At 42.8% G+C, this 27,447-nt stretch overlaps 1 protein-coding gene across 1 annotated transcript in view; it reads left to right on the top strand.

Annotated features, from left to right (window-relative positions):
• The window catches only part of EXOC4 (exocyst complex component 4), a 409,379-nt gene that overhangs the window by 194,321 nt on the left and 187,611 nt on the right, over positions 1-27,447 (top strand). The window contains exon 10 of the mRNA XM_051612171.1: positions 3,663-3,759. Coding sequence (XP_051468131.1) covers positions 3,663-3,759 — 97 coding nt within the window. The remainder of the gene's footprint in view (positions 1-3,662; positions 3,760-27,447) is intronic.

Raw genomic sequence — 27,447 nt, forward strand, 5'->3', positions numbered from 1 at the left:
CAAGATTTCCATCTTGGTGCATTTTTCAAGGTAAAATATTTAAATACAAACAGAATGACTTTTTCTCATAGCTTGCAGCCACATGCAGAGCATTCATTATTATCAATTGGTAGCTAAGAGCCAGAAGATCTAAAAACATATTTTTCTCTCCCTGCTGGTGTTCTGTTCTTCTCAAATCTCACATAATATGGCCCAGCAGATAAGACATTTTATTCCTTGCCATGGAGTTTCATCCCAGTCGATAATATTGATTAGTGCAGGGTGACTTGGTGTCACTTGATGTAACAAGAATAACACCCCTTTCTTAATTTGAGCCTGTATTTCCTAGTTCATGCCTCAGTAGTTCATGCTTGGATGAATTCTTCAATAAATCAGTTAAGACACAGACCCCCCTGGAAATTGCAGGTCTGACATTAATAGGGGAAATGAGTCATTTTCTTTTCCTGGAAGTTCCACCTCTTTTTTTTCCACCATTAAACTGTTCCATAGTGCAAGTTACCTTTTTAAAATGCAAAATTGAATTCCTGGACTTTTTTTTTTTTTAACAACTGCCTCTTTCTGATTACAGTCAGGGAAATTTTATAAACTGTGTTCTCAGCTGCTTCTCTCTGTTTGTGAATCCTTATGTTAGTGTAGGATTTAGCAAGAAGCTTCGTGTCCTAAAAGTGCATTTGGGGATCTTAGTCCATTTATGAAAATCCTGCAACTGCAGAAAACCAGAGGATGGATGTGTGGATATTCCAGTCCACAGGGAATTTATTTTAAATTACTACTACATTTAAAAATGAATATTATCCCTTTTACTGTGGCACTCAGCACCTTCGAATCTATACCAGTGCTGGGAAGTCTTGTCCAGAACACTGCTGACCTGGAGGGACCCTTTAGGGTGTGGAAGAGCTGGTGTCTCTGGCCTGCTTGGTCTTTGAGGCTGCTGATAGGAGGGTCAATTAAATCATCATCAAAGAGTTTTGTGGGGTTTTTTGATTGTGTGGATTGGTTGCAGAGAATGGCCTAAAGATCATAAACTTCACTTGGAAAAGAAGATCTGAGTCACTCACTGGTTGTGTTCCTCCACTTGCACTTTCCAATGTGGAGACTTTTTTCCTCTTTCTGAAGCAGACAGATGTCAGGGTCAAAAAATTCAATAAGCTGCTGGTGTTGTTTTGATTTCAAGTACTTTGTAATTTTCCTGCCTATAAAGCTGTCATCATAATGTGATTAGGTTCTGCATTTATTATTATTCAATCATTAAGGAGAGTTCACATGCAAATTGAAAAGGACTTGATAACACTTGGGATTTACAATCTTTGTCCAAGTTCATATTTTGGTTATTTGAGGTTTTTAGCCCCAAATGACACTCGAGAGGGATTTTTGTCAGATGATACCAACAAGTCTGTGCTTTGTGACAAAGGAGTGTAACCAAAATGCAGGGGATTATGTGCTGATGTCTTATCATTTCAGAATGAGTATTTTTCTGATGCTGTCGTTTGCTTATGTTTGGGGCATCAGGCCTGTTCTCCTAACAATGTTCTCTCCTGGAAGGGTGGCAAGTGGATTTTGTTGCCATCAGGAAAGTGAGATTTGCCGCCTTCTCTTTTTTCTGTCTCAGTATCCTAGTTTGAAATCTCTTGGTGTTGGGAGCTGCCTAGGGAAGTGTCACTGGTTTGAAAGGAATGACATGTAGGTGAGTCTTTCATGCCCCTTGAAGTCCTGCAGCCTGGGCCTGAGGTCTATAAATGTTCTCTGAGCTTCTGTTTTACAGCCAATGAATAACTCAGAGTGGTCAGGGTTGGAAGCGACCTCTGAAGATCATCTAGTCCAGCCCTCCTGCTAGAGCAGGATCTCCTAGAGCAGATCCCACAGGAATGTGTCCAGACGGGTTTGGAAAGTCTCCAGAGAAGGAGACTCCACAGCTTCCCTGGGCAGCCTGTCCCAGGGCTCTGTTGCCCTCACAGTAAAGAAGTTTCTCAACAAGTCTCTTTTTCCCATCGCTGAGAGCCTGTTTGTACACAACTGAAAGTTGAGCAAATGAGACACCTGCTGTGGAATGACAGGAATTGATGTAGGACGTGGACTCCTGAGAGATCTAGTAGTGTTAAATGTAGTAATAAGTTAAAATGTCCTGTCACTGACAATCAGAACCAAGCTACCTTCCAAGGGATGGAATGGTGGCATCCTCAGAGGTGCAGCAGCCTTCCACACAGCAACGTGGAAGCAGCAAAAGCCAGTGAAGTGTTCCTCTTAAAAAACTTCCCAAGCATTGCAGGCTTCAAAATACATCTTGGCCACATGGACAGGAGCTTGGGTGTTCAATATGCAAGGTGAAGGCCCTTGTGCTTTTGAGAAAGCATGTTTTAAGTGTGTACTGCGTGTTTGGTTTTTGGGCCATTCCAATAGCTGCAAAGATCACTGAAGCTTCAGGCTGGAGATCCCCAGCTCACAGTGGAGTGATGCTTTGAAGAACCATGAGGCTCAAGTCTCTTAATGGTATCTGGGCAACTCTTGTGTGTGTGATGGGTATCATGTTACCACCTACAGAACATTGGACTTCAGCCTGGGTCCTGGATTTTGGTCACAACCTCAGGAAACTCTCCAGGCTTGGGGCAGAGTGGCTGGAAAGCTGCCCAGAAGAAAAGGACCTGGGGGTGCTGGTTGACAGCTGGATTAACATGAGCCAACAATGTGCCCAAGTGGCCAAGAAGGCCAACAGCATCCTGGCCTGCCTCAGGAATAATTTGACCAGCTGGAGTAGGGAAGTGATTGTGCCCCTGTACTCAGCACTGGTGAGGCTTCACCTTGAGTGTTCAGTTCTTGGCCCCTCACTACAAGAGAGACATTGAGGGGCTGGAGGGTGTCCAGAGGAGAGCTACCAAGCTGGTGAAGAGTCTAGAGAAGGAGTTCCATGAGGAGAGGCTGAGGGAACTGGGATTATTTATTTTGGAGAAGAGGAAGCTGAAGGGAGATGTCATTGCTCTCTAAAAACTACCTGAAAGGAAGTTTTAGAGAGATGGGTCTTGGTCTCTTCTCTAAGGTGAATAACAGCAGGACCAGAGGAAATGTCCTGAAGCTGCTCGAGGGGAGGTTTAGATTAGATATTAAGAAGAATTTCTTTGCTGAAAGAGTGATCAGTCCCTGGCACAGGCTGCCCAGGGAGGTGGTGGAGTCACCATCCCTGGAGGCATTCAAGAAACGTGTAGATGTGGCACTTCAGGGCATGCTCTGTTGGGCATGGTGGGTTTTTTGTGGGTTGTGTGTTGCTGGTTGTCCTGGTTTGAGCCAGGTTTTGTGGGGCGTGTGGTTGTGGGTTTTGTTCTTTGTTTTTTGAGTGCTTTTTACTGGGGATTTTTTGGTTGGTTGTTTTTTTGGGGTGGGTCGTGTTGTTGTTGTCCCCAAAGGAGGTGTGCATTTACCAGTTGTTCTGCAAAACTGGTCTTAACTGTGGAGAGAAGAGCCCAAAGTCACATCTAAATGCTGTCTGTCTTGTTCCTATTGTACTTTCTCTGAGCTGAAAGAGGCTGGAAAGAGCCAGTCTTCACACTCATTACTGATCTTTCACCAGGAATCCAGCATTTACAGACAGACCTAAACATCTAATTATCACTATTTAAAAATCAAGGGATGTTCAGATCTGTTCGACAACTTGTTTTCCTGTTATTTTCCAGGAGGACCAGATGATAACTTAATTGAAGGTGGTGGATCAAAATTTGTCTGCAAACCAGGAGCCAGGAACATTACCATCATCTTTCATCCCCTCCTCAGGTGAGGATGACTTTTCCACATATTTTTAAAGGTGCAAAGAATCAAAATGAGTAGAATTAACCCACTTTCTTGATGGGCACGTTGTCAGTTCTGAGATGACATCCCACAGCACTGGGCTTGCTGTGGAGTTGTTGATGTGCATATGTGTAAAAAGTAACCAGGAGTTGAGCTTGTTGCTGGTGCTCTTCAATCTTTTTCCAAATTAACTTGCATACCAAATGGGATTTGCTTGCCTGGGTGACCCCTCCTCATTGAACCGTGTAATTTATTATTGACCCAAGTTGGGAAGACTTTAGTTGAACTGCAAGGTAAGTTCATTCTTTGATAAACCCAGTCTGTGGACTGCAAATTAAATGCCTGATCTAAGGTGCTGTGCCAGTTAGGGAGATCTTAGAAATTCATGGCTCATCAAGGACTGCTGGAACTTGGAAACAGAACAAGTCTGTAATAAGCCTCTTCTCCCCAAGTCACTCACCTCTTGATACTTTCATTTTGTTCTTTTTGCTTTGCAATCTAACAGTTCATCTTCTTAGTGTGCCAGAGTTAAATAATACACTGGTTTTCCTGGTTTATATCAATCTTCCAGCCTTGCTTTTTCCTTGCAGGGTTTTCTTTTATTGTCAGACGTGTCCTTTCCTATCCAGTGCTGGCACCTCTAGAGAGCATTTCCCTCCTTGGCTTTGTTGGTGTTACTCACTCTCATGAGTCACTTAGGCAACAGGGCATGTTTCTTTGGCACTAAAAACAAGCAATAATAAAATACTAATAACAAGTAATTGGAATCTGATCCCCAGGTGAAGGAATATTCTGACTGCTGGAGGAGTATTCGCAGTACCTGAGAACTGTGGCAATTTGTGACTTCTCAGGGCATAAAATGCAAAGGGAGAGTGCATAAATTCCTCCAAAATTTATATTTCTTATGGTGTGACACTAGATATTGGCATAATCTTGAGAACAGCACCTGTTGTGAGGCCATATTGATATTTGTGATGGTTTTGCAGCTCTTTCCTTGAAAAAAAGGGTCGCACACAACGTACACTCTTCATTTATTGCTAGATGCCCATAATGAAATAGATAACTTCACAACCACATTTTTTCAGACTCTCTCTCTCTCTCTCTTAAACTGGAAGAAATGTTCTAAAAACAAATTTGCTAGAGCATAATGTATAATTTCCAGCCATTCGATTGTAAGAAGAGATGAACAATGGTTAAGAAGCAATATGCTGTTCAAGATACGACCAGTATTAGAATCACAGAATTGTTTGAGTTGGAAGGGACCTTGAAGATTGAGTTCCAACCCCCCTGCCATGGGCAGGGACACCTCCCACCAGATCAGGTTGCTCCAAGCCCCGTCCAACCTGCCCTTCAACACCTCCAGGGATAGAGCCCCCACAACATCCCTGGGCAGCCTGTTCCAGTGTCTCACCACCCTCACACTGACCTAAATCTCTCTTCTTTCAGCTTAAAACCATTCGCCCTTGTCCTCTCACTGCAAGGCCCTGTAAAAAGCCCCTCCCCAGCTTTCCTGGAGCCCCTCCAGGCACTGGAAGGCCACTATGAGGTCTCCCTGGAGCCTTCTCTTCTCCAAGCTGAACAACCCCAACTCTCCCAGCCTGTCCTCATCAAAGAGCTGCTCCAGCCCTCCCATCATTTTCATGGCCCTTCTCTGGACACGTTCCAACAGCTCCACATCTTTCTTGTGCTGGGGCCACCAGAGCTGGACACAGTGTTCTAGGTGAGGTCTCACCAGAGCAGAGCAGAGGGGCAGAATCACCTCCTGATTTGCTGGCCACACTTCTTTTGATCCAGCCCAGGATGGAGTTGGCCTTCTGGGCTGCAACTGCACCTTGGTGGCTCATGTCCAGCTGTTGATCCACTAGAGCCCCCAGGTCCTTTTCCACAGGGCTGCTCTCAAGTGTGGCTTCCCCCAGCCTGTATTCATATCTGGAGTTACCAGTATGATATGGACTTCAGTCTCTTCATCTTTATTGAACTTCCAGACTTCTTCCAAGCACAGAGGGAGGGGGTGATGCTGTTATTGATGTGATACCTCACATTGATTTAGAAACTGGTGCAAATACTTTTTTTCCGATTTGCCTTCCTGCTTAATTTTTCCCCCTTTTTTTGCCATCTGAGTCAAACACAAGTCCTCTGCTTTAAAGAGCACTTCTCCCAAACACTTCACTTTCATTACCAGCTTGCAAGATAGGCAGTAGAAATAACTTGCCTCATAAAAAATAATTGCATCAAGATTAAGGTGTCTGTGTACAATGTATTAGTTCATGCCAACCATCTGCAGCATCTTAACTTCTTTGCATTCATCAATAACTGCATGAAGAGAAGGAAAACACAACATGACCCAGCTTGCCCTTTTCTCACTGCAGAATGGGGTCAATTTGGGTGTAGGTGAAGACTGTAGAAACTTTTAAAATGTGATTTTTACCTACTTTAGTGATTGACAGAGTAGAAGTGTGAGTCCTTGCTTAGTTTGAATTCATGTCACCAAGACGATCCAAGGGCTGAAGTTCCTCTCCTGTGAAGACAGGCTGGGAGAGCTGGGGTGTTCAGCCTGGAGAAGAGAAGGCTCCAGGGAGACCTGAGAGCACCTTCCAGTGCCTGAAGGGGCTCCAGGAAAGCTGGGGAGGGGCTTGGGACAAGGGCAGGGAGGGATGGGAGCAGGGGGAAGGGTTTCCAGCTGGCAGAGGGAGCTGGAGCTGAGATGTGAGGGAGAAATTCTGGGCTGTGAGGGTGGGGAGAGCCTGGCCCAGGTTGCCCAGGGAAGCTGTGGCTGCCCCATCCCTGGCAGTGTTGAAGGGCAGGTTGGATGGGGCTGGGAGCAGCCTGGAATGGTGGGAGGTGTCCCTGCTCATGGCAGGGGGTTGAGAACTGGTGATCTTGAAGGTCCCTTCCAAACTTCACCATTCTATGGGGAGAGTCCAATTGGACACAAGAGTTAAAGTTTTCGCTCTGAGGACAATCAAATGTTGGAATAGTCTCCCAAGGGAAGTGGTGGATTCCCCCACATGGGACAGTCTGAAGTCTCAGCTGGACAGGGTGCTGAGCCACCTGATACCAACTAGAGCAGCACCTAGAGAGCTTGGACCAGATGATCCTTGAGGTTCCTTCCAACCTGGCATTCTATGATTCTATGATTTAGTGTGTGTGGTGCCTGGGATGCAGCATGAGATGATGGTAGGACTGGTTTTCACTTGCTGATAAGAATTTCCTAAAGGAAATTCAGATCCTGATAAGAGTTGTTAGCACCGACCCTGTCCTACCAGCAGACTGGCTTTACCCACTGACTCCTGTTGTTGTAAAATGCAGAATATGGTCGATTTGCAAAAATATTGACATTTGCAATAATTTCTGGCACTTATCTTAGGTGTGGATTCCTTGTTGATTACATCTCATTTGCCCTTTTCTGGATGTTATTGCATTAAGTGTCAACCTCTCAAGGAGGTAATTGCTGCAGGGCTGTGAAGTTTTCACTGGCTTTATTTTCCATTTCTTCTCAAGGTTCTTAATTCCCTGCCTCAATCATTTTTTCATCTGTATCACTTGCACAGATTATAAACGAATTTATTTTGAATTCAGGATGATCAGTATTTTATTTAGAAGCTTGTGGGTCTTTTCTTATTTAAATCAAATTCACACAAATATGTTGAGAGAATTTTTAGCCTGCGATGGGCCGGCTGATTTGGTTAGGAAGCTGGGTGCTTCTAAAAGTATTAAGCTAACTGGATCACTGGGAAACCAGGCACTGGTGGGGTGATTTAAAGCATTAAGTGATGGTTTCGGAATGTAATTCAGCACAGTAATGTTAGGTAGAGAGTTGTAGCCAGGGCTTTCAGATTTATCAGTCTGAATTTGTCTGTTTTGTACAACCGATATGAGAAGTGTCTCTGTCTCATCAGGGAGCTGCACAATGACTGGCTTAGGTTTACTGGTTATGATAGCCCTTTTTTGATGCTTTTTTATTTACAAACCAAGTTTAAGCTCAGATACAGATCCTTTTGAAGAGTCAGCAGGCTTTCAGGGGGCTGTCAGTTAACCCCCCTATCTCCAGTAACGACAACTAAATAACCTTATTTAGAGAAAGTCTTCACTTAGGACCATAGAGAGTGTAAAGGGCAAACACACACAACTGGTTTGCAAAGTCTTTCTTGCCTCTAATTCATTTAGAGCAACGAGACAGAGTTGGGAAGTGGGGTGTTAGGCCATTTGGGATGTAGGTCCCTAATTTCCACTAGGACAATTGAGACACACCAAACCCCAGATTAATTACCAGGACTTAATGACACAACTACACACGTGATAAATGAACACAGTGCGTTTTGGGGAAGACAAGTGGGTATTCTGGCAGAGATGATTCCTGGGAATAGGTTGTACTAACTACATATGAAAAGCTAATTGCACTTTGAAGAGGAATACACATCTAATTTGCCTTAATTACATATTGCAAGAGTCCAAGTATAAAAGTTACCAAAATAATCCAGTTGCTTTCTTCATCCTTTGCTGCTCACCAGCATCTGCTTGGGTTGTGGGAGCCACTGGTGTTACTGGTCCATGGACTGGCATCTCCTTTTGGAGGAAGGAAATATGTGGGACCAATTCTGAAGCCTTGAATGTTGTGGAATATTGAACAGCCTGAGTGATGTCTGTTGTAACATTTGTTTGGTGGGGATTTTTTTGTTGTTGTTGTTTATTTGTTTCAGCTGGCATTTGAAAGGCACTTGGCTCTTCAGGGTAATAATCGTTTTACATATGCTTTATGGAGTATGTTTATTACCAGACAATTGAAGAACAGATGTCTGCAGTCTTGAGGCTTCAGGGGGAGGGACAGGAGGAGAGGATGGTGTTTGGAATCAGGAAAGCACCACTGATGCTAACTCAGTTGAGCGTTGTTTGGATATTGGCTATTAAGGCTGCGAGGGTTTCCATTTATTAATATCAGCCACACTTCATTAAGATCAGGCAGCAATTAAAAGGGTTGTAGGATGGAAGAGAAAGTGAAGTGTTCATTGATTTGGAAAAAGCAGTTGCTTCCGAGCAAGGTTATATCCTTGTGAAGAAGTGGAGTGGAGAGGCTGGATTGGCTTGGCACTCTGTCCCTCGCTGTGGAATGGGCTGTGTCTGGCTTAGGGGATCTCCCCCTTCTTCGCTGCCTTTCATTTCAAGGTCTGAGGAGTAAGACAGTGAAAAACTAAGTGTTGATTTATGAGATTACAAAAAAAAGAAAAAAGGGAGGGGAGGAAGGAAAGGCAAAATGACTGCTTTGACTCTGCTGGTGTGGTTTGAGGTGCAGAGACTGAAGTCACACACCTGGGTGTGTGCGTGCTCCAAGGGATGGCAAAGTTTGCTTGTTCTTGCTCTTTCAGATGGGTCAGAGCTGGGGAGGGTGAAGAGCAGGTAACAATTTGACATTTAAATGTAACACTGGAATGATTATATTCATTTAGTCTGGTTCCCATCGCTTAAAGAAGTAGCTTTTTACCTGATAGCAATTTTGGCATTTCCTGTTTCTTCCAGTTTTGTTAATACAAGAGTGATTGCTCTTTTAATGAATAAAATAAATGCTTTAGGGGGTAATCAAGGAGGATAGTAATTTACTTTTGCTGCTTGTTGATATCAGCAAGTTCCTCACAGGCTGGTGGCAATTGGCTCTGAGCTGCTGAAGGTCAAATTTCAGACTCCACTTGGAGGGAGTCTGCACAGCCTGCAGAATATGTGCACTCAGGCACAGATGTATTATGATCATATTTTAGCTTTCCATGCTTTGAGAATAATAATGTGAAGCTTTAGTTTCGCTCAGGTTATGTCAGGATAAAAGCTATTGCATGCAGAATTTAAATCCTCTGTTTCTTTGGAAATGTTGGGATGGCAAAGTTTTCATGGGTTCCTACAGGGCATTGAAGTCTCTTTGGTCTTTGTGAGCATCAAACGCTGCTGCAGCTGAGCAGTTCATCACTGCAACTGATATAAAACTATGTATATATCTAAGGAGCCTTATTTACCTTGCTGTGATAATCCCTTTTCTTAGTGTAGTTGTACAGCTATAATAATGAACTAATGTGATTTTCAAATATGCTGTAATATCTTGTAGTTGTGTGCTATAAAATTAGTATTTTATCATATGGGGGAATTTTTTATTTGGGAAGCAAAAGGAGTGTGAAAATTAGAGTAGCTAGTTACTTTCAGTATATTTAGACTATGTTAAATGCTACCAAGAATGTTAGGAAAAACTGGTATTTTATCAGTCTAGGAGGTAGAGATTATTATTGAAGTAGATGAAAAATGTTAAATAACCTTAAAGCACAGGTAGTGCTAAATAGTGAAAGCTGATGCCTTCAGCTTTTTAAAATCAAACCTGAGATACTTATTTTTAGAGAAATCAATAAAACCAACTCGAGCTGGGAGAAGAAACTTAAAATATTGACTGCTTAAAGTTTGTATTGCTAGATTGAATCATGTTCAATGGATAAGAGGTTAAGTAAAAAAAAAAAAAAGAAAAGGTCTGAGATGCTGTTACGTGCACAGGAAAATATTGTTTGCAAACTTTTAAAGACCCCCTTCAAAATTCATTAATGCTGATTTTTTGAAGCCTTGCATTCAGACATACCCCTTATTTTCAAGAAGAAAGGGGAAAAATCTCCACCTCAGTTTTGCTTCTGCAAGGTAGGCAATCCCTTCCCTTTGGAGGGGGAGGCTGTGGAGGCAGGAGATGGTGCCTCTCTTCAGAGGCTCTAACCTGGAGATCTCGGCTCCCGTAACGGTACCAAGAGTCACCGCGATGCTTGATATTCCCATCTTTATTTTGGAATTGTCAATCCTCATCCTTGAGTGTGACAGATGCTTGATGCAACTTTTCGTACGCTCTCTGTTTAGTTCACTTGACCTGAATCAAAATCTTAAGGGAGCAATTTGACACCCACCTACTGAATTTTTCTTTTCTTCTCCCCCTGGTTTAATGAGTGTTTAGAAGACATTTAGATGACGAGTCCCTTGCTGTTGACATTTAGTACTTTATATCTGTCAGCAGCAGGATTGAATGTTTCTTGCAGGCGAATCCTAACTCTTTTCCCCTTGACAAGCTCTCATAAAATCCACGTCGCTGAATTATAAAGACACATTTCAGAGGAGCTTGTTGTTGTGACACTGCAAAGAAAAGGTTTCGTTTTCCTGAGGCCGTCGCAGAAACGGGACACGCGCGCGGGTGAGGGATGGGGAACAGCTTCATATTTTGTGCTTCCCTCCCCCTAAAATGCTTTATGAGAACTGACAGTCTTACTGTGTGTGTCTGATTAAAGATGACAGTTTATAAAAACCTTAAGGTAAGGCTGTTCACTTCTGATGACAGAAAATAAAGCAAATCCCCACCCCCACCCCGACCCCACCTTCCACACAAACAAAAACTCTTACATGCCAAAAAAACCTCTTTAATATGTGATGCATTGATTTTACATTGTCTGTCAGAGAATGTGCTTCAGCAGATCAGTCAAGTTTTAAGTTTTCAAACATGCTTCATCCATACAGAAAATCAACAGCCTGTCAGAAATTTCACATGTCTCCAGCTCCTCCTTCCCTTCCGATGAAAGACAACCTGAAGGAACAGAGAAATTTTGACATTTGCAAGAACTTGGGCAGAATAACTGAAAACAGTGTTAATTCATTTCTGTGGTAATTAATTCCTTCTAACCCGTGTTGTGTTCATCAAGCCAACAAAGTGGTTTGAGCTCATTTCTGAATGGAAGTGCTGCTTAAGTTTAGTCATTTAACTCGTGGTCTCCTGGAGCAGGATTAAGGTTCTCTGTATTGTTTGCACACCATTATTTTTATTATATTGTAAGTAGAGGTTTATGATGTCATATGAGCCTTCAGTGACTTATTTCAACTCACAAACCTGAGTTGTGTCTTAGAATAGAAAATTTCAGTTGGAAGGGACCTGCAATGATCCTGGAGTCCCAGCTGCCTGACCAGAAATGAAAGCATGTTGTTAAGGGCATTGTCCCAAATGCCTCTTAAACAGTGCCAGGTTTGGGGCAATAACCACCTCTCCAGAAAGCCTGTTCCAGTGTTTGACCACTCTCTCAGTAAAGAAATTCTTCCTAAGGTCCAGTCTAAACCTCCCTGATGAAGCTTAGAGCCATTCCCATGCATCCTATCCCTGGATCCCGGGCAGAAGAGCTCAGCACTCTCCACATCTAAGAGATGGTGAGGATCCCTCCCTTGTTACCAGAAGGTCATCTTCTCAGATTGCAGCTGAGACTGTAAGAAAAGAGCTGGTGGAGTAGAAACATGGACCAAAAATAACACTCCTTTGTTATTTTTATGATTTGTTTTCCTAGTTAGACACTAATCAGTTACCCAGCACATTCTGCATTATATTAATGAAATGAGATATTAAATAGGATTGAAATGGCTCTTACATGAGCTGAAGTGTATAGATTTCCTTTTTCTTTCCCAGCACCACCCCCCCACACACCAGAACCATGGTTGTTGTGTTACTTAAAAATCTGTTGGTCAGAAAAATATTTAGCAAAGATGGAGGGAAAGAATCAAGACATTTATTTAATTTAAGCAGCCTAAATATGAAATGGCTTAATCTTAGAATGCTTTAATGAACCTGAGTTACACACTGAGAACCACATTTAATAATGTGGCTTATCAGACCTTATAAATCTCTTCAATTACAAGGTGAGATTCTCTCATGCAGGAGCTGGTACCTTTCCAGCAGCTCAGTTGGCATTGGGAAATGAACTTCCACAGCAACTAAAACTTGCCTTATAATAGCACCAGCTTTCACTTCAAATATAGCAAGTACTGCTCTGATGTGGTAGAAAAATCTGCAAAGCAACAGAAAAACTCGAGGCAAAAATAGAAAAGCCTCCTTCGTTTTCAGTGTGGGAGAGAAGGGAAAAAAATTGACAAACTATGAGTTTATATTCTGTCTGTGGAAGCTGTTCAGGAAATCCAGTGATGAGGTTTTCCCTGTGTGTAGTACAGGGAAATACAGGTGGTGCCCAGTAACAGGACAAAGATCAAGGGGTATAAGGTGGAACACAGGAAGCTCCACCACAACATGAAGAGAAACTTCTTTGCTGTGAGGGTGACAGAGCCCTGGGACAGGCTGCCCAGAGAGGCTGTGGAGGCTCCTTCTCTGGAGACTTTCAAGACCTGTCTGGATGTGTTCTTGTTTGACCTGCCCTGGCAGGACGTTGGACTCCATGATGACATGGAGCTGTTGGAGAGGGTCCAGAGAAGGGCCTTGAAGATGATCAAAGGGCTGGAGCAGCTCTGCTCTGGAGCCAGGCTAGGAGAGTTGGGGTGTTCAGCCTGGAGAAGAGAAGGCTCCAGGGAGACCTGAGAGCACCTTCCAGTGCCTGAAGGGGCTCCAGGAAAGCTGGGGAGGGACTTTTCACCACAGAGGGCAGAGACAGGATAAGGGGTGATGGTTTTAAACTGGAAGAGGGGAGAATTAGGTCAGACATCAGGAAGAATTCTTCACCATGAGGGTAGGAAGGCACTGGAATAGGTTGCCCAGGGAAGCTGTGGCTGCCCCATCCCTGGCAGTGTTGAAGGGCAGGTTGGATGAGGCTTGGGCAGCCTGGAATGGTGGGAGGTGTCCCTACCCATGGCAGGGAGGTTGGGACCTGATGATCTTGAAGGTCCCTTCCAACCTTCACCATTCTATGAATAGGGGAAATCTGAGGAGAAAAACGTAGGGGGCTTAGGTCCAATTTATGGTTTATGGCCGAGAAAAACTTTGGGATGCATGTGATTCCTTCTCTAAAGCTTTAAGAATTTTCAATCAAAATACAGGAGAGCCAGTTCTTGATGAAATCAAAAAAGGTAATTCCTGTGGCTTGTGTTTGCTGTTAAAAGCAAAGATACAAAGCCCAGAATGACTGTGCTTTTGGACCCCGTTTCCCCTGTGGAGCAAAGGGAGGAACAAATATATGAAAGAGTTTTAATGTTTTATCTTTTTTACATAAATGTCATGTTGTTTAGTTAATGCATCATTTTGGAAAAGCCTTTGGTAGTGAACTGGAGTTCCCTTCATGTTGGACCTTTCATTTCAGAACTCTCTGCTTTGTTTTAGCTGGAGTATTTTTGCTGGATTTTTGCAAAGCTGTTGAAAACCTTATGGAAAACATTAAATGCTGTAATCTTACCCTTTTAAACTGTAGCTGTTCTCTCAGAGCAAGGTGGTGAATTTCTGTCTCCTCCAAGGATGCTAAAAGGGAAAAAAAAAATACATTTTCAAAGTATTTAATTTTAATTTATGATTTCAAAGAGTGAAAGCTGTTTATTTTAACTATTGCCCTTTTCAGTTTCCTGAGCAGACATAAAATCATGGTTTTAAAGTTACTTCACCAATAAGCTGCATTTTTCCATTCTGCTGAGTTTGGATATTACAGTGCAGGTCCCTCATTTATACCTGTTTTCTAGACCAAATTCTTTGCTCTGGCCCCATCAGATGTGGCTGCACCAGCACTTGCAGGGTTTTCATGCTACCCCAAAGGCTCCTGGTGAAAGGGAAGTTCTTGTAGCACCATGAGAGGTGCCTTCAGGGAAGTCAGCCCACAGAAAAACATGTTTTTTCAGGCATCAGGTCATACACAGAATTACCTTTTTGGTGGAGTATTCCTGAGGAGTTTAGTTTGAAATTCTGTTTATTTTTAGAGAGGTGGAGAATAACCATAAATATATTTTTTTTCAGGAAAGAAGCTGGCCTTTGTTTTGGTTCTTTTGGGTCCAAGGCATCTTGAGTACCAGGTAGATTAGCAGTAAATGCACATTGTGTAGTACCACTGCTGAGCATTCCTGTAGCTCCTTTCATCTGGTAACTTCCAGGCTTTTCAGAGACATCAATTCATTAACAGCTCAGGGTGAAAATGTTCTTTATGTGGAAATCCTGGTCATGCAGCTGCTGGGGATGAAGCATCAAGCTGAGCACTCCTAAGTTCTTTGCAGATTTGGAATAGGCCAAACTGAACTGAAAGCCATAAATCCCCACTTATTAACGAAGGTCTGAATTTTCCATTTTATTGTGAATATCTCTCTTCATGTTGATATTTTTTCAAACTGATTTTGTCTGGGAGGTGCAACAGGTCAATGACAGCCTAGTTGAGCTCTGAGTGTCCTTCTGTAGCCTGGAAGTGGTGGTTCTGCTGCCTGCATGTACTTGAGTGATTTAGTCAACACTGAGGACTAACATCTAGCACAAGGTAGGATGAATGTCTCCTGCAAGCTTCAGCCAGCTTTCTTCTCATCATTGCATTCCTCAAAGCCAGATTCTCCTGCTGGCTTTGAAAGTGGGAATATTTTTTCTGGAGACCATGTCTGAAATCTACTGGGACCTTCTTAGAATCATCAAATTGTGGTTGGAAAAGACCTTTAAGATCATCAAGTCCAGCTGTTAACCCAGCACTGCCAAGGCCACCGTTAAACCAAGTCCCTAAAGCAAAGAGTTGGTGACTCCACTCCTTCATGGTAGCAGCAAGGCCAAGTAAAATTGGTCCCAGACCACGTGTCTGAAACTGTTTAGTAACTTCTGTCTTCCTCCTCTGTATGTTGGAGATAAGTGTTGTCTCCAGGTGTCAGTTGAGTAGTTTGTCACCTGTACATGAGTAACACTGCCAGGTGATGACTGGTGGCTGGTGGGGTTTCATGGACAGTGCTTCTGCACTCAGGGACAGGAGAATATGGAGCTGTGTTTCCATCAAGGTGGACTCCAGTGAATGGTTTGTCTAAGTGTTGCAGATGTTTCAGTTTATGGACTCTAATAAGTCATTTTATTCCTGGAGAAAATCCGGACAGTGACAAATCACCCAGAATTTTATTTTTAAATGGACCTCTAGGTACAATTATTACTCATGATAGTGAGAACTTGAGATTTCAGGAGACCAGTAAGACCAGTTAAGGCCACCACCCTAGTTCTGTACCTTCAGATCAGTTGTTTCTGATGGGTTCCTTTGCTGTGGAAATGCTAAAGCAGATGTTAGAAAACAGCAGAATCCAATAGCATCTCTTTCCCCCCCACCCCCCAGTTTTTATTGAGACTTAAGAACCAATCCTTGCAATAACACTTAAACCTAATGGAGTGGTGGTACCAGGGATGCTAAATGATGTGATAATACCTCTGAACACAAAAGCATTTCTTTTATTTAGGTTTTATTTTGGCTGCCCTGACTGATTTATCATAGAATAAAAAGCCTACAGAGAAGGCAGCATGCTAGCAGTGTTGTGCAAACTGTAAAATAGTCATGATCAGGTTCTGACTGAAGCTTTTAGTGGCTTTTACAATTTTTTGTGACCTTTTTTTCAGTCAACTCATCTTCAGTAACAGAGAGAGAGTATTTTTCAAATAAAAAGCAATTAATAAACATTTACGCTCCCTAAGGTCAAATACCATTGCTAAATAAGTGCAGATCCCTCTCAAATTCTGTTGCTTGGTTTTGGAGTACCCAAGCTGCTCATTTTTCCTTCTGAGCAAAGTTCAGTGGACATGAGATGCAATTGTTCTGAATACAAGGAAAAATTGGAGGCCTTCTAGAAATAACACGAAATACAACAAGAGAAATAGTGGGAAGTGTCAGATTTGGTTCCTTTTTTGTGCATCCCTGAAAGAAAATATTTAGCACCAGTTCCATATTAGAAAGAAAAACAAATACAAGTTGACAAGGAGGAAGAAGAACTATTGTCTGAGTAAGAAGAATGGGTACTTATTACCAGTTTTAGATACGCCCAGGCTGATAGTTCCATAGTTTTTTTCTGGTTAGTTTGATGAAAAGCAGCAATGGGCTTAATTGCTGGTTGTCATTTCTAGTGTTGTATGTGCAGTATTTGAGTTATTCTGGTAATGTGTTGTAATTACCTACCATCAAGCATTTTACTATGTTAAAAGTATGATCTTTGCAGTGGTGTAGCTGAGTTCTTTGAAGTGAAGGCAACAGCTACTGAGAGTACAATATCACTTAGAAATGTCAACCCCAATCAGCAAGGTAAACAAAATGAAGAGGGTGGGTTTTTTCCATGAATTCTTCCTGTACCCTTAAACCTTCCTAAAAGCTTGGCAGAAAAAGCCACATGCCTGGAGGGCTGCTAAATAAAAGCTATTTCAGAGTTCCCTGCACACACGCCTGGTTTGAAAAGAATTGTGCATCTTGCATAAAGCCTGATCCAGAAAACTTCTTTTGTGTTCAACCCAATGGGATTATTATTCGTTTTGCCTTTGCTATAGTAGAGAAAAACTCTCTTAGGCAGCCTTTTCCTGAATTTTGCCTGAGAAGTGATGGTGCTAAATAGTAGATGGGGCAAAATTTTTTTCAAAGTCAGAGGTTTCAATTTGCAGTGACCTTGTCTCCGCACACAAATGAATCAACAGATGCAAATGAAGCAGGGGAGGCTGTGCTACTAAATTTGCATGCTCATTTGCTTCAGTCGTGTGCCTAGTCTGGCAAAGAAAGGAGGAGGGAGAGAGAAAAAAATCTGAAGTCTAATGAGTAGAAGTGTGGCTCCCAGTGACCTTTACCTCCTGCTATAATTTTGATGTAGAACAACCAGATTCCGGAAGATGTTTAATCAGCAAAGTTGAATGTTGATGAAACCAGGTGCCACAGTTCCATTCCTGCTGCAGAAATTAATTAGCATTCATAGCAGGATCCTTGATTCAGAAGGATTAACACTTGTGAACTGTCACCTTTTCACATTCTTTCCTCTCTTGGTGTCACAAAGCCTAATGTAAGATAGAAGAATTTCACACTGATAAGTCAAACTCCACACCCATTCAGATATAAGTTTGGGTAACAAAGGATCAAATGAAAGATGAATCACAACATCCTTTATATAGTCTGTATTTTTAGCCTAGATTTTTGATGAAGGGCTTAAAATTGACTGCATTTTTCTTTGTTTTCCTGCAGGAAAGCATATATAGATGTGCAGTCTCATGATGGGACTCGTATCGTTGCAAACCCTCCAAAATCATGAGCCAGAATTTGCCCTAGCCCATGGCCTTTGAGAAATGATTGCTCCTCTAATTGAATATATGTTGCTAAAGAGGAAAGATGAAAAAACCAATAGTGTGACAATAGGGACATTTCCTTTCTTCCAAAAAGATGAAATAAAATCTTTCTTTAGGACTCTTTCAAATTCCTGAAGCTCAGGTAGATCTGGTCAGGGACATGTCTTACATTCAGTTGGTAGATTTTTACAGAGCTTAGTAGGCACAAATCTCTCTCTGGATGGAATTAATATTGGGCATGAAGAGCCTGACCTGGGGAGAAGATGATGTCAGTGTTGCTATCAGGCATTTTCTAAGACCTCCCTGTCTTTGGTGGCAAGACCCAGCAGCTCAACACGGGAAAAGATAAAGTCAAATTGTCAAAAGCCATTAGCAGTTGTCACTTCATAGGCCTTCACACTGGAATTCCCCCTTTGGAATCTCAGTGGAATGATTCTTACATTTTTTTAATCCTTTGAGTAAGTAGGACAACCAGATGTTGCACAAACCTGCAGGGATTTAACCCATTTGGAGCTTTTTTGTTGTGGTGGCAAAGAAATGGTGCCTTGAGGAGTTGGAGGTTCAGTTCCATGCTCTGCCAGAAGCTTTGCTACTTCTAGTCACTGCTTTTATACTCAGATCTCAAGGGTACATGTTGAAGCTTGATTTCATGCAAAGATGCATTGATTGATAATTGGGGCAGTTTGACAAAGGGAAGAGGAGACTCAGTAAATAGAATGTTAATAAGATACTTGTAGTATGGGGTTTGTCATGAGGTCTCTCAACCAGCACTGTCCAGGTAGGAAACCTGCATCCCTCATTGTTTCCTAGAGCATGAGAACTTGGTCTAGACTTAAAGGCTTCCTCTCCACAGCTGTATTATAGAATCATAGAATTATTTTGGCTGGGAAAGATCTCTAAGATCGCCAATGCCAGCTGTTACTTCTGTGCTGCCAAGGCCACCACTAACCTATGTACCTTAGCACCACATCTACACAGCTTAGAAATCCCTCCAGGGATGGTGACTCCACCCCTGCTCCAGGCAGCCTTTTCCAGGGCCTGACAACCTTTTCAGGGAAAAAAATTTCCTAATGTCCAATCTAAACCTCCTCTGGAGCAACTTGAAGCCATTTTCTCTCGTTCTATTGGTTGGAGAAGAGACCAACTCCCCCTTGCTCCAACCTCCTTTCAGGCAGTTGTAAAGAGTGAGAAGGTCTCCCCTGAACCTTTTTGTCTCCAGGCTAAGCAACCTCATTTCTCTCAGCTGCTCTTCACAGGACTTGTTCCCTTCACCAGCTTTGTTGCCTTTCTTTGAGCAGTAATGTCAACACGTGCATTTTCCTTACCCCTCCAGTTTAGCCCTTCTAGCAAAATCAGTCCAGAGCCACAGTCCTGGCTTCTTCTGCTCATGTTAAAGCTGCACTGCAATGTCTCTCTCATTCCATCTCCACCAGGATGTTTGCTGCCCTAACACAATCACTGAAGTATGAGAGAGGGGTTTTTAATGCTCCCTTTCTGCTCGTTTCTCTATGAGAGGAGGATTTTGGGAGCCTTATTTAGATGAGGTTTTTTACCAGATTCTCAAATACAAAGTGGTGCCTTTTCCCAAGGGTGTTGAAACTGTGGTTCATGGGGAGTTATTTCTGGAGATTAATTTTTTTGCACATAGTCATGCAGAAACACAAAGGTTTCAGTTTAGTTTATATGCCTTCAATCCCCAAATTTTAAAGGGTATATTAGTAATGCTTTAGTGTCCTAATTAAATACCTAATTATATTTAGCAGCTTTTGCCAGTTTCTGGTGGCTTTTACTGTGCTGATCTTTGCTGTTTGTGACATTTAAAGCATATGTTGTAATTCTTCCATCTCCTGTGTCTTGTCATTTCGTTGCTCTTTTTTAGAACTGATGTGTAATTTTTTGCAAAATAATTACACAATAAGAAATAGAGTCATTTGGTGAACGAAACAGAACCAGTAGGTATCCCCTCAAGTAAAGGGAATAGAGAACCACACTGCAGGTGTGCTGAGAATGAGGAACCAGCTGGTTTTGTGAGTAGCAGAGAGGTTGGGGGTATATAAGTAAGAATCCTTTCCTTGCAGCTTTTGGGTTTTATAATGATTGTGTGTAGTAGCCCCCTTAAGAGTCAAAATATATGGAGAGGAAAAAAAAGCAAAGCAAAACAACAATGCAGAAAATCACCTTAAACTTGGCCTGGAGGTGCTTTTTACACTAAATCTTTTGACATATTTGATATCCCTGTTGTTACGAAGTTGAGGAGAAATTTCCCACCTTGTGTGACAAGCCACCCCAGAGAGACCAGTCCTGTCACAAGCCATTAATGTTCATCATTACAAAGGGTCATGTTTTTCCTGTGTTCAGATCCATCCAGATTTATCTAGGAGGGGTATAGAGGTGGTGAGGGGGTGTAGTAAGAGGGGAAGTTTCAAGCTCAAGGGTTGTCTCTCTGGTGTAGCATCTCAAAAACACTCTTGGGCCGGAAGGCGCTTGTACCCAATTGTGGGCAAGGGGTGTGTGACTTCAGTGTCACTTTGGTTTTCACAGGGAATGTTGGTTTCTGGAGATAGATGAAGCCTGCATGCTTCAAGAGAGCCTTCTGGGGCAGGACAGAGGGTTGGCTCATGCTAGAGTGCACCCAGCACACAGGGGGAGGTTGAGATGGTGTCCTCAGGCACCCTTTGGGTTATCACAGCTCCCTGTGGTGCCAGCAGAGATGGTCAGGCTCCCTCAGCTGGTAAATCCCTGCCCTTCACAATTGACTGTACTTCAACTTCTACACTTAAGATGTCTTTTTTCCCTTTGTTTAGGTACTTGCTGAGTGACAAATAGCACAAAAAGCTACAGGCCAAAAAGGTGCCCTCTCTTTTCACACTCCACTGCCCCTTTTTTTGTGTCTTTCCATAGAACAATTTATCACTTGCATCAAGGACTCTATTAAGTCTTTGAAACACAACATGAAAACTATCAGATTCTTTTTAATATAATACAAGTTGCTGCAGTAACCAAGTGCTGCTGCAGTCTGTCTGAGCTGTTTTTAGGAAGTCCAGAGCAGGATGAATTAAAGACTAATGGGTTATGTAGAAGGTGCTGAGCTCTGATAGTGTGAGATTCAAACCAGCTTCTTCCTAGAGTCCTCAACAGTGACACCACGAGGGGTGCATTGGAAAAGGGTCACAGAACCATAGAGAATGGTTTGGGTTAGAAGGAACCTTAAATCCCATCCAGTCCCAACCCCCCTGCATGGGCAGGGACACCTCCCACCAGCCCAGGCTGCTCCAAGCCCCATCCAACCTGCCCTTCAACACTGCCAGGGATGGGGCAGCCACAGCTTCCCTGGGCAACCTGGGCCAGGGTCTCACCACCCTCACAATGAAGAATTTCCTCCTAATGTCTCACCTAAATCTCCCCTCTTCCAGCTGGAAACCCTTCCCCCTGCTCCCATCCCTCCCTGCCCTTGTCCCAAGCCCCTCCCCAGCTTTCCTGGAGCCCCTTCAGGCACTGGAAGGTGCTCTCAGGTCTCCCTGGAGCCTTCTCTTCTCCAGGCTGAACACCCCAACTCTCCCAGCCTGTCTCCAGAGCAGAGCTGCTCCAGCCCTCCCAGCATCTCTGGGGCCTCCTCTGAACTCACTCCAGGAGCTCCATGTCCTTCTTATGTTTAGGGCTCCAGAACTGAACACAGCAGTGAGTGCATCACCCAACAGATGCAGAGCATGGAGGTTCTGCTCCATTCAGTTGCTTCTGCAGAACTGTAGTGGAAAAAACAGCTCATCAAGAGCAGTCACAGAAAGTTAGGCCTGAAGGTGTGAACAGGAGTGAGATCTGCCCAGTTTCACAAGTGTGGGGAAAGATTAGATCTCAGAGCTGGTTCTTTTCTCTCTCTTCCCTTGGGATGTTGCTGGTGTTCTCAACATTACAGATTGGAAAGTAAGACATAGCTCAATGTCCTGTCTTATTTGTAGCCTGTAAAACTTAATTGCTGATGCTCTGGGAATTTTTTTTCCCAATCCCCATCATTTTCAGTGCCATGGAACCTCTTAATTCAGGAAAAACCTCATTGGCTGCTGTATTTTCTTAAGAGGATGGACAACACTCATGGGGCCATTTTCTGGTCAGTCACATCCTCATCTCATGCACGAGGATAAAGCTCAACTGCCAATGAAATCTACACTTTTTCCTTTAGGGTATTTATAACTGGTGAGAAATGGGCTCTTGCTTTGCATGTCAAATAGGTGGGAATATCTATTCTCACTTTCAAATTCCATCCCTGGGTAAGTGCAGTATGAATAGACTTTCTCACCTTCAGAATTGCATATAAAGGAGGGAGCACACTCTGATTCTCTGCTTACTAAAGTAAATGTCAGAAAGGACACGACCTAATTATCTTGCTTCCCATTTTCCATCTACATTAAGTCTTTCAGCTTTTGTGGGAGATTTTTAAAACTTGATTTTTTTTGTCATTGATCCTAGAATTTCCATAATTTCAGTATTCAACAAAGAGGGCAATGAAGTATGTCTGTGTATTATAATTATGTGATCTTCTGCAAATAATGTCTCCTAGGTAGAGAAACAAAGGTTCAGATATTGATAAACTTTAAAAAAAAAACAAAAACAAACCTTTGGTTAAAGCTCACACTATGTCAATTGCAGGGTTTAAAGCCCCAAGTGCAACATTAATACATAATTTACCTCCAACTTCTTCATCCCATTTCTCATTCCATCACTTCCTTTGTTGCCCCAACACCAAGTTGGTGATTGTAGCTTAAGGGCAAAAATTAAAGCATTTTGATGAGCCAGTCTGCAGAGGGCTGGCCATTATAAACTGCCATGTCAATTGTATGCAAAGGAGCTTAGGCAATGTATAAGGACTTGGAGGAGGATTGAAATTTAATGGACCTAATAACATTTATGTTGTCTTGAGATTCTGTACCTTGTATTTCCACGCATTCCTGTAAATCAGGAGTTTGTCGTTTATTGGGCTCTGAATTGCTGTTTAAAAGCTCCTCAAAGGATTAGTGCAGTAGGCACCAGGAAAGGAAATGGGCACTTGTCATTAATTTGATTGTATCATGGAATTTTCAGTCCCCTTGAAAACAGAAGCATGTGTTTGGTTTTTCTATGTCAGTGTTGTATGTTGAGTTGTAAGGGAACCTGTGGTCTCCTTTCAAGACTGCATTGATGACTCTCACATTCAGTGCCAATTAATTTATTCATAAGGCATTTAAATGTACTGAAATGTGGGTGGGTGGAGGAGACAGAAGCACAGAGGAAAAGGTAAAAATCTCCACGAATCTTTTCTCTGTAAAGGCAGAAGAACTGACAATGCTCATCTTGAGTTTAGAGCTGCCCCTTAGACTTCTCCACTCAAAGTATTAAAGCATCCAAAAACATTAGTGACCCTATTTACTGGAATTATTAGGATAATGTATTATTAGAATAATGATTATCTTTATGCTTGGATATGTTCAAAGTGGCATCTTGTGGTGAGACTGAACTATTTTCATTTCTCTTGACTGCATTTAATAACAGTTATTTAAAACAAGGCAGATTCTGGGAGGAAGGGGCTGTCATTCCCAGTAGGGCTGAAACACCAATGGCTCTGATGTGAATCTATCTCAAGATGAACTGCTTCCTCCTATTGTTGTCTCCCCTCTGTTGGAATATTCCACTGAAAAATCTTCTTTTAGAAGATTGTGGTAGCAAAGGGTTTTAAGTTTGAGATCAAATTGTGTGTAGCTATTAAAGGCTGGTAGGACATTTGCTTTGAAAAGATCAACCTATTGTTAAAATCAGCTAAAATGACAACACTGACTCTCTTTCTCCCACCCTCCTAATGAGTTTGAGTGTCCCAAGCCTTTGGAGTTTCAGTCAGATCTGCACTCTCAATTGGGTTTTTTTTGCCTTGCAAACTCTGAGCCTTGGGTTTAACCGCTTGGACACCCTCCATTGGTGGGACGTGTCATCTTCACCCTGTGACAGTCACTGGCTGGTCAACCAAAATGACTCCCTCATTGAAGACAAAGCCATTGAATGTTGCAATCAGCCTTTCAGCCTGTGATGTGTGTGCGTGGTGACAAACCTCAGCATTCCTGCTACTTGTCCCTTTTTTGAAGCTGAGCTTCAAAGAGCAGGGTGGTCTGGTCCTTGACTTTAAACATGCTTTAATAAGAAGTCCTTTCCTTCACTGCCTTCTCTGCTGTTGTCCATCATGCATAAACCACTGACATTTCACAACACTTTTGGCTTACTTTTCTTTTTTAAGAGCTACTCAGGTTTTCTAACCAGTTTGGTACAGATCAGCATCATGATTATACTGAGAATTCATTTCTCAGTCTTTGTTATTATTTTGCTGACACATCAGGCTGACCAGAGCAAAAGGGAGGGAGAAACAAACCTTCTTTCAGGAACTAATTCACTTCTAGAAGAGCTGCAGTTCCTCCCCTCTTTAATGTCAGTGCTGTCCCACAGTGACCTGATGTATTTGGTTCCCCCCAGCATGTTACAGAAAATATTCACCTGACCTTTAAAAAAATAATTAACATTTATAAATTTTATTTTACTGTGTCATGTTGAGAGTAATAGTTCCAGCTGGACAGGAATGCTTTTACAATGGCCTTGCTTCACTCATTTGTGTAACAACATATTAAAGCCACCTCCCTTTTCAGTCCTAGAGCTGCCTATCCTCTCATTTACCCTTTCACATTTATTTTGGCTGTATTTGCTGGTCTTTGCAGATTAGTTTTACTAAATTGCTTTTTATGATGTTGCCTGCTTTCTGTGGGTGTCACCTAACACAGATTGGAGGGAAAAAAGTCCTTAGACTTCGGTTGATTTTTGGTGTATTTGGGAAGTAGAAAGAGTTTTCTTTATCATTTCAATCCTTGGATTTTCCTGGAGTGGCCAATTTTGGATGGAAGGACCTGGTGGGGTTTAGGATGATCTAGCCCATCTGCAAGCAAGACAAGTCATCACAGAAACATCCTGGCTGGCTTTTGGCTCAGTAGTGGCAAGCTCTAAATTTCACTTTTTGCCACCTCTCCTGAATTTGATTAGGAAACTAAACCAAGTCTGAAGGGGGGAGATGTGGATGCTACCTATAAATACATCCCATGAATAAATGCAAAGAAGGACAAAAACCTTTCTTTTCCATCTCTGCTGCAGATTGTTGTCTTAATTTTTTATTTGCTGCTCATTCATGTATCTGCTGGTAAGACTCTTGGGTTTTGTGTGTTAAGTTGTTTGGTTTCAAAATCATAGAATCATGGAATGGTCTGGGTTGGAAGGGACCTTAAAGATCATCCAGTTCCAACCCCCCTGCGTGGGCAGGGACACCTCCCACCATTCCAGGCTGCTCCAAGCCCCATCCAACCTGCCCTTCAACACTGCCAGGGATGGGGCAGCCACAGCTTCTCTGGGCAACCTGGGCCAGGGTCTCACCACTCTCATAGCCAATAATTTCTTCCTAATGTCCAACCTAAGTCTCCCCTCTTCCAGTTTAAAGCCATTACCTCTTGTCTTCTTCCTAATACAAATTAATCAAAATGGCATAGGAGACAAAGCAACATCCTGCTGCTGAGTCTAAAGAGCAGCTCTTCTCAACTACAACAATGGGAAGGCCATTTATGTGGACTGACCTCTTCTGTTTGTTGTCTTGGCCCTTAACTTTTAGAGGTAACAAGTTACATTAGAGTGAAAAATCAAATGTTGCTTGTATGATCTAAATCTGGTAAGTTTCCCAGAGTGGACTGGGAAGAGAAATGGGCATCCTAGTGCCTAATTCTTGGAAGACCAACGTTTCTTGAAGTAGTATTTTCTTAAAAGGAGGATAATGTGGTTTATGTCTTCATGCACAGTATGTAGAGCATTAAATAGTCTGTTCCAGGTAGAAATTTTATCCTGGTGATTTGCATAATATATGAGTAGTTAAAGGAGACCTCAGTTGTGCTTTCCAGTACATCTACTACAACAGAAGGACCAAGATGTTACTCTCTCTGCAATATTGCTTTGTTTTGGGAAAGTGAGGGGGTTTTTAATTCATAAGAAGAAAATTTAAATAAGGCACACACTTGGTGTCAATTGGTTGCTTCCAACAAAACACTGGGCTCCTCCTCCTCCCAGGTCTGAATCACAGATCTCCCACTCATGCCACCTGTACCTTCAGCACAAAACAGCTTTGAGGCCTCTGCTTTGTCACTCTGCCCTGTGAAGATTGCTGTGTCCTGCCTGCTTCTGCTGTGACTAATTGCACACTGACTGCAAAAAATGTTTTGAGGTGGAAATGCTTGTATCACTGCCTGGTTTTCACCATGCTTCCATTTCTTCCCGGTGTGCAGGATTTTCTGAGCCCATCTCTCAAGCAGCTGAGCAATCATTGCTTAATGTGCATGCTCCAATAATGACTGAAATTAATTTCCTAGAAATGACACCAAAATAATTAATACAGCCCTCTTGAGCTTCATGTGATCTGAGGAAGTGGAGTTATTAAAGTCTTACTGTCCTTTCCCCACATGTGAGATGTCATCCTCAGTTCATAGCAGTCTTGCTTTATTATGGCGATATGAAAATGAATGTTCTGCACATCTTCATGGAGTGCCTATTAACAGCATTTCCTTGATTTAAGAAATGGCTCCAGTATGTGAATGCAACCCATTTCGATGAATAAATTTAGCACTTTAATGCTATTTATTTACTTCACACTGTAAAATGTAATAAGGTAAATAATTGGTGCCAGGGGGACGTGGGGTAAGTTGGTGATCATCTTCTCAGCAGGCAGATGAACACAGCTCGAGTAAAGAAATAATGATCAAAATTCACAGTGCTCCCTGGGATGCCATTTATATACCTGAATCTAATAAAGAAAGAATTACAATGCTTAACAATGTGCTTAGCACTGGGATCTGCATGTAATGAGACCAGCAGTGATGAAGGTTTGGCCATCTTAGCTGCAGCTGCATCATGGCAGGGGGGTTGGAACCTGGTGATCTTGAAGGTCCCTTCCAACTTTAACCATTCTATGATTTGAGGTGTCACGTTGGAGGTGTAGGTGGGGAGAGCTGCAAGCAATCTGGTGCCCCCTCAGGGTGGGATTTGCTGGCCGTTGGGATACCTGCACTTCTTGCTTTATTGGCCAACAAAATCCAGTCCAGGGCAAGCTTTGTGCTGTGTATGTAAAATACTCCACTGAAGGCTGTTTGGGGGGGTTGGACTGGAGAGCAGTCCTGAGGAGAAGGACTTGGGGGTGGTGGTTGATGAGAAGCTCCACATGAGCTGCCAGTGTGTGCTCGAGCCCAGAGAGCAACTGCACCCTGGGCTGCATCAAAAGAAGTGTGGCCAGCTGGGCCAGGGAGGTGATGCTGCCCCTCTGCTCTGCTCTGGTGAGACCCCACCTGGAGTACTATGTGCAGTTCTGGTGCTTCAGCACAAGAAAGATACAGACCTGTTGGAGAGGGTCCAGAGAAGGGCCACCAAGATGATCAGAGGCCTGGAGCAGCTCTGCTCTGGAGACAGGCTGGGAGAGTTGGGGTGTTCAGCCTGGAGAAGAGAAGGCTCCAGGGAGACCTTAGAGCACCTTCCAGTGCCTGAAGGGGCTCCAGGAAAGCTGGGGAGGGGCTTGGGACAAGGGCAGGGAGGGATGGGTTGAGGGGGAATGGCTTAAAACTGAGAGAGGGGAG

The sequence above is a fragment of the Apus apus genome, chromosome 1 (genome assembly GCF_020740795.1).
Source record: "Apus apus isolate bApuApu2 chromosome 1, bApuApu2.pri.cur, whole genome shotgun sequence".
NCBI classification, from domain to species: domain Eukaryota; kingdom Metazoa; phylum Chordata; class Aves; order Apodiformes; family Apodidae; genus Apus; species Apus apus.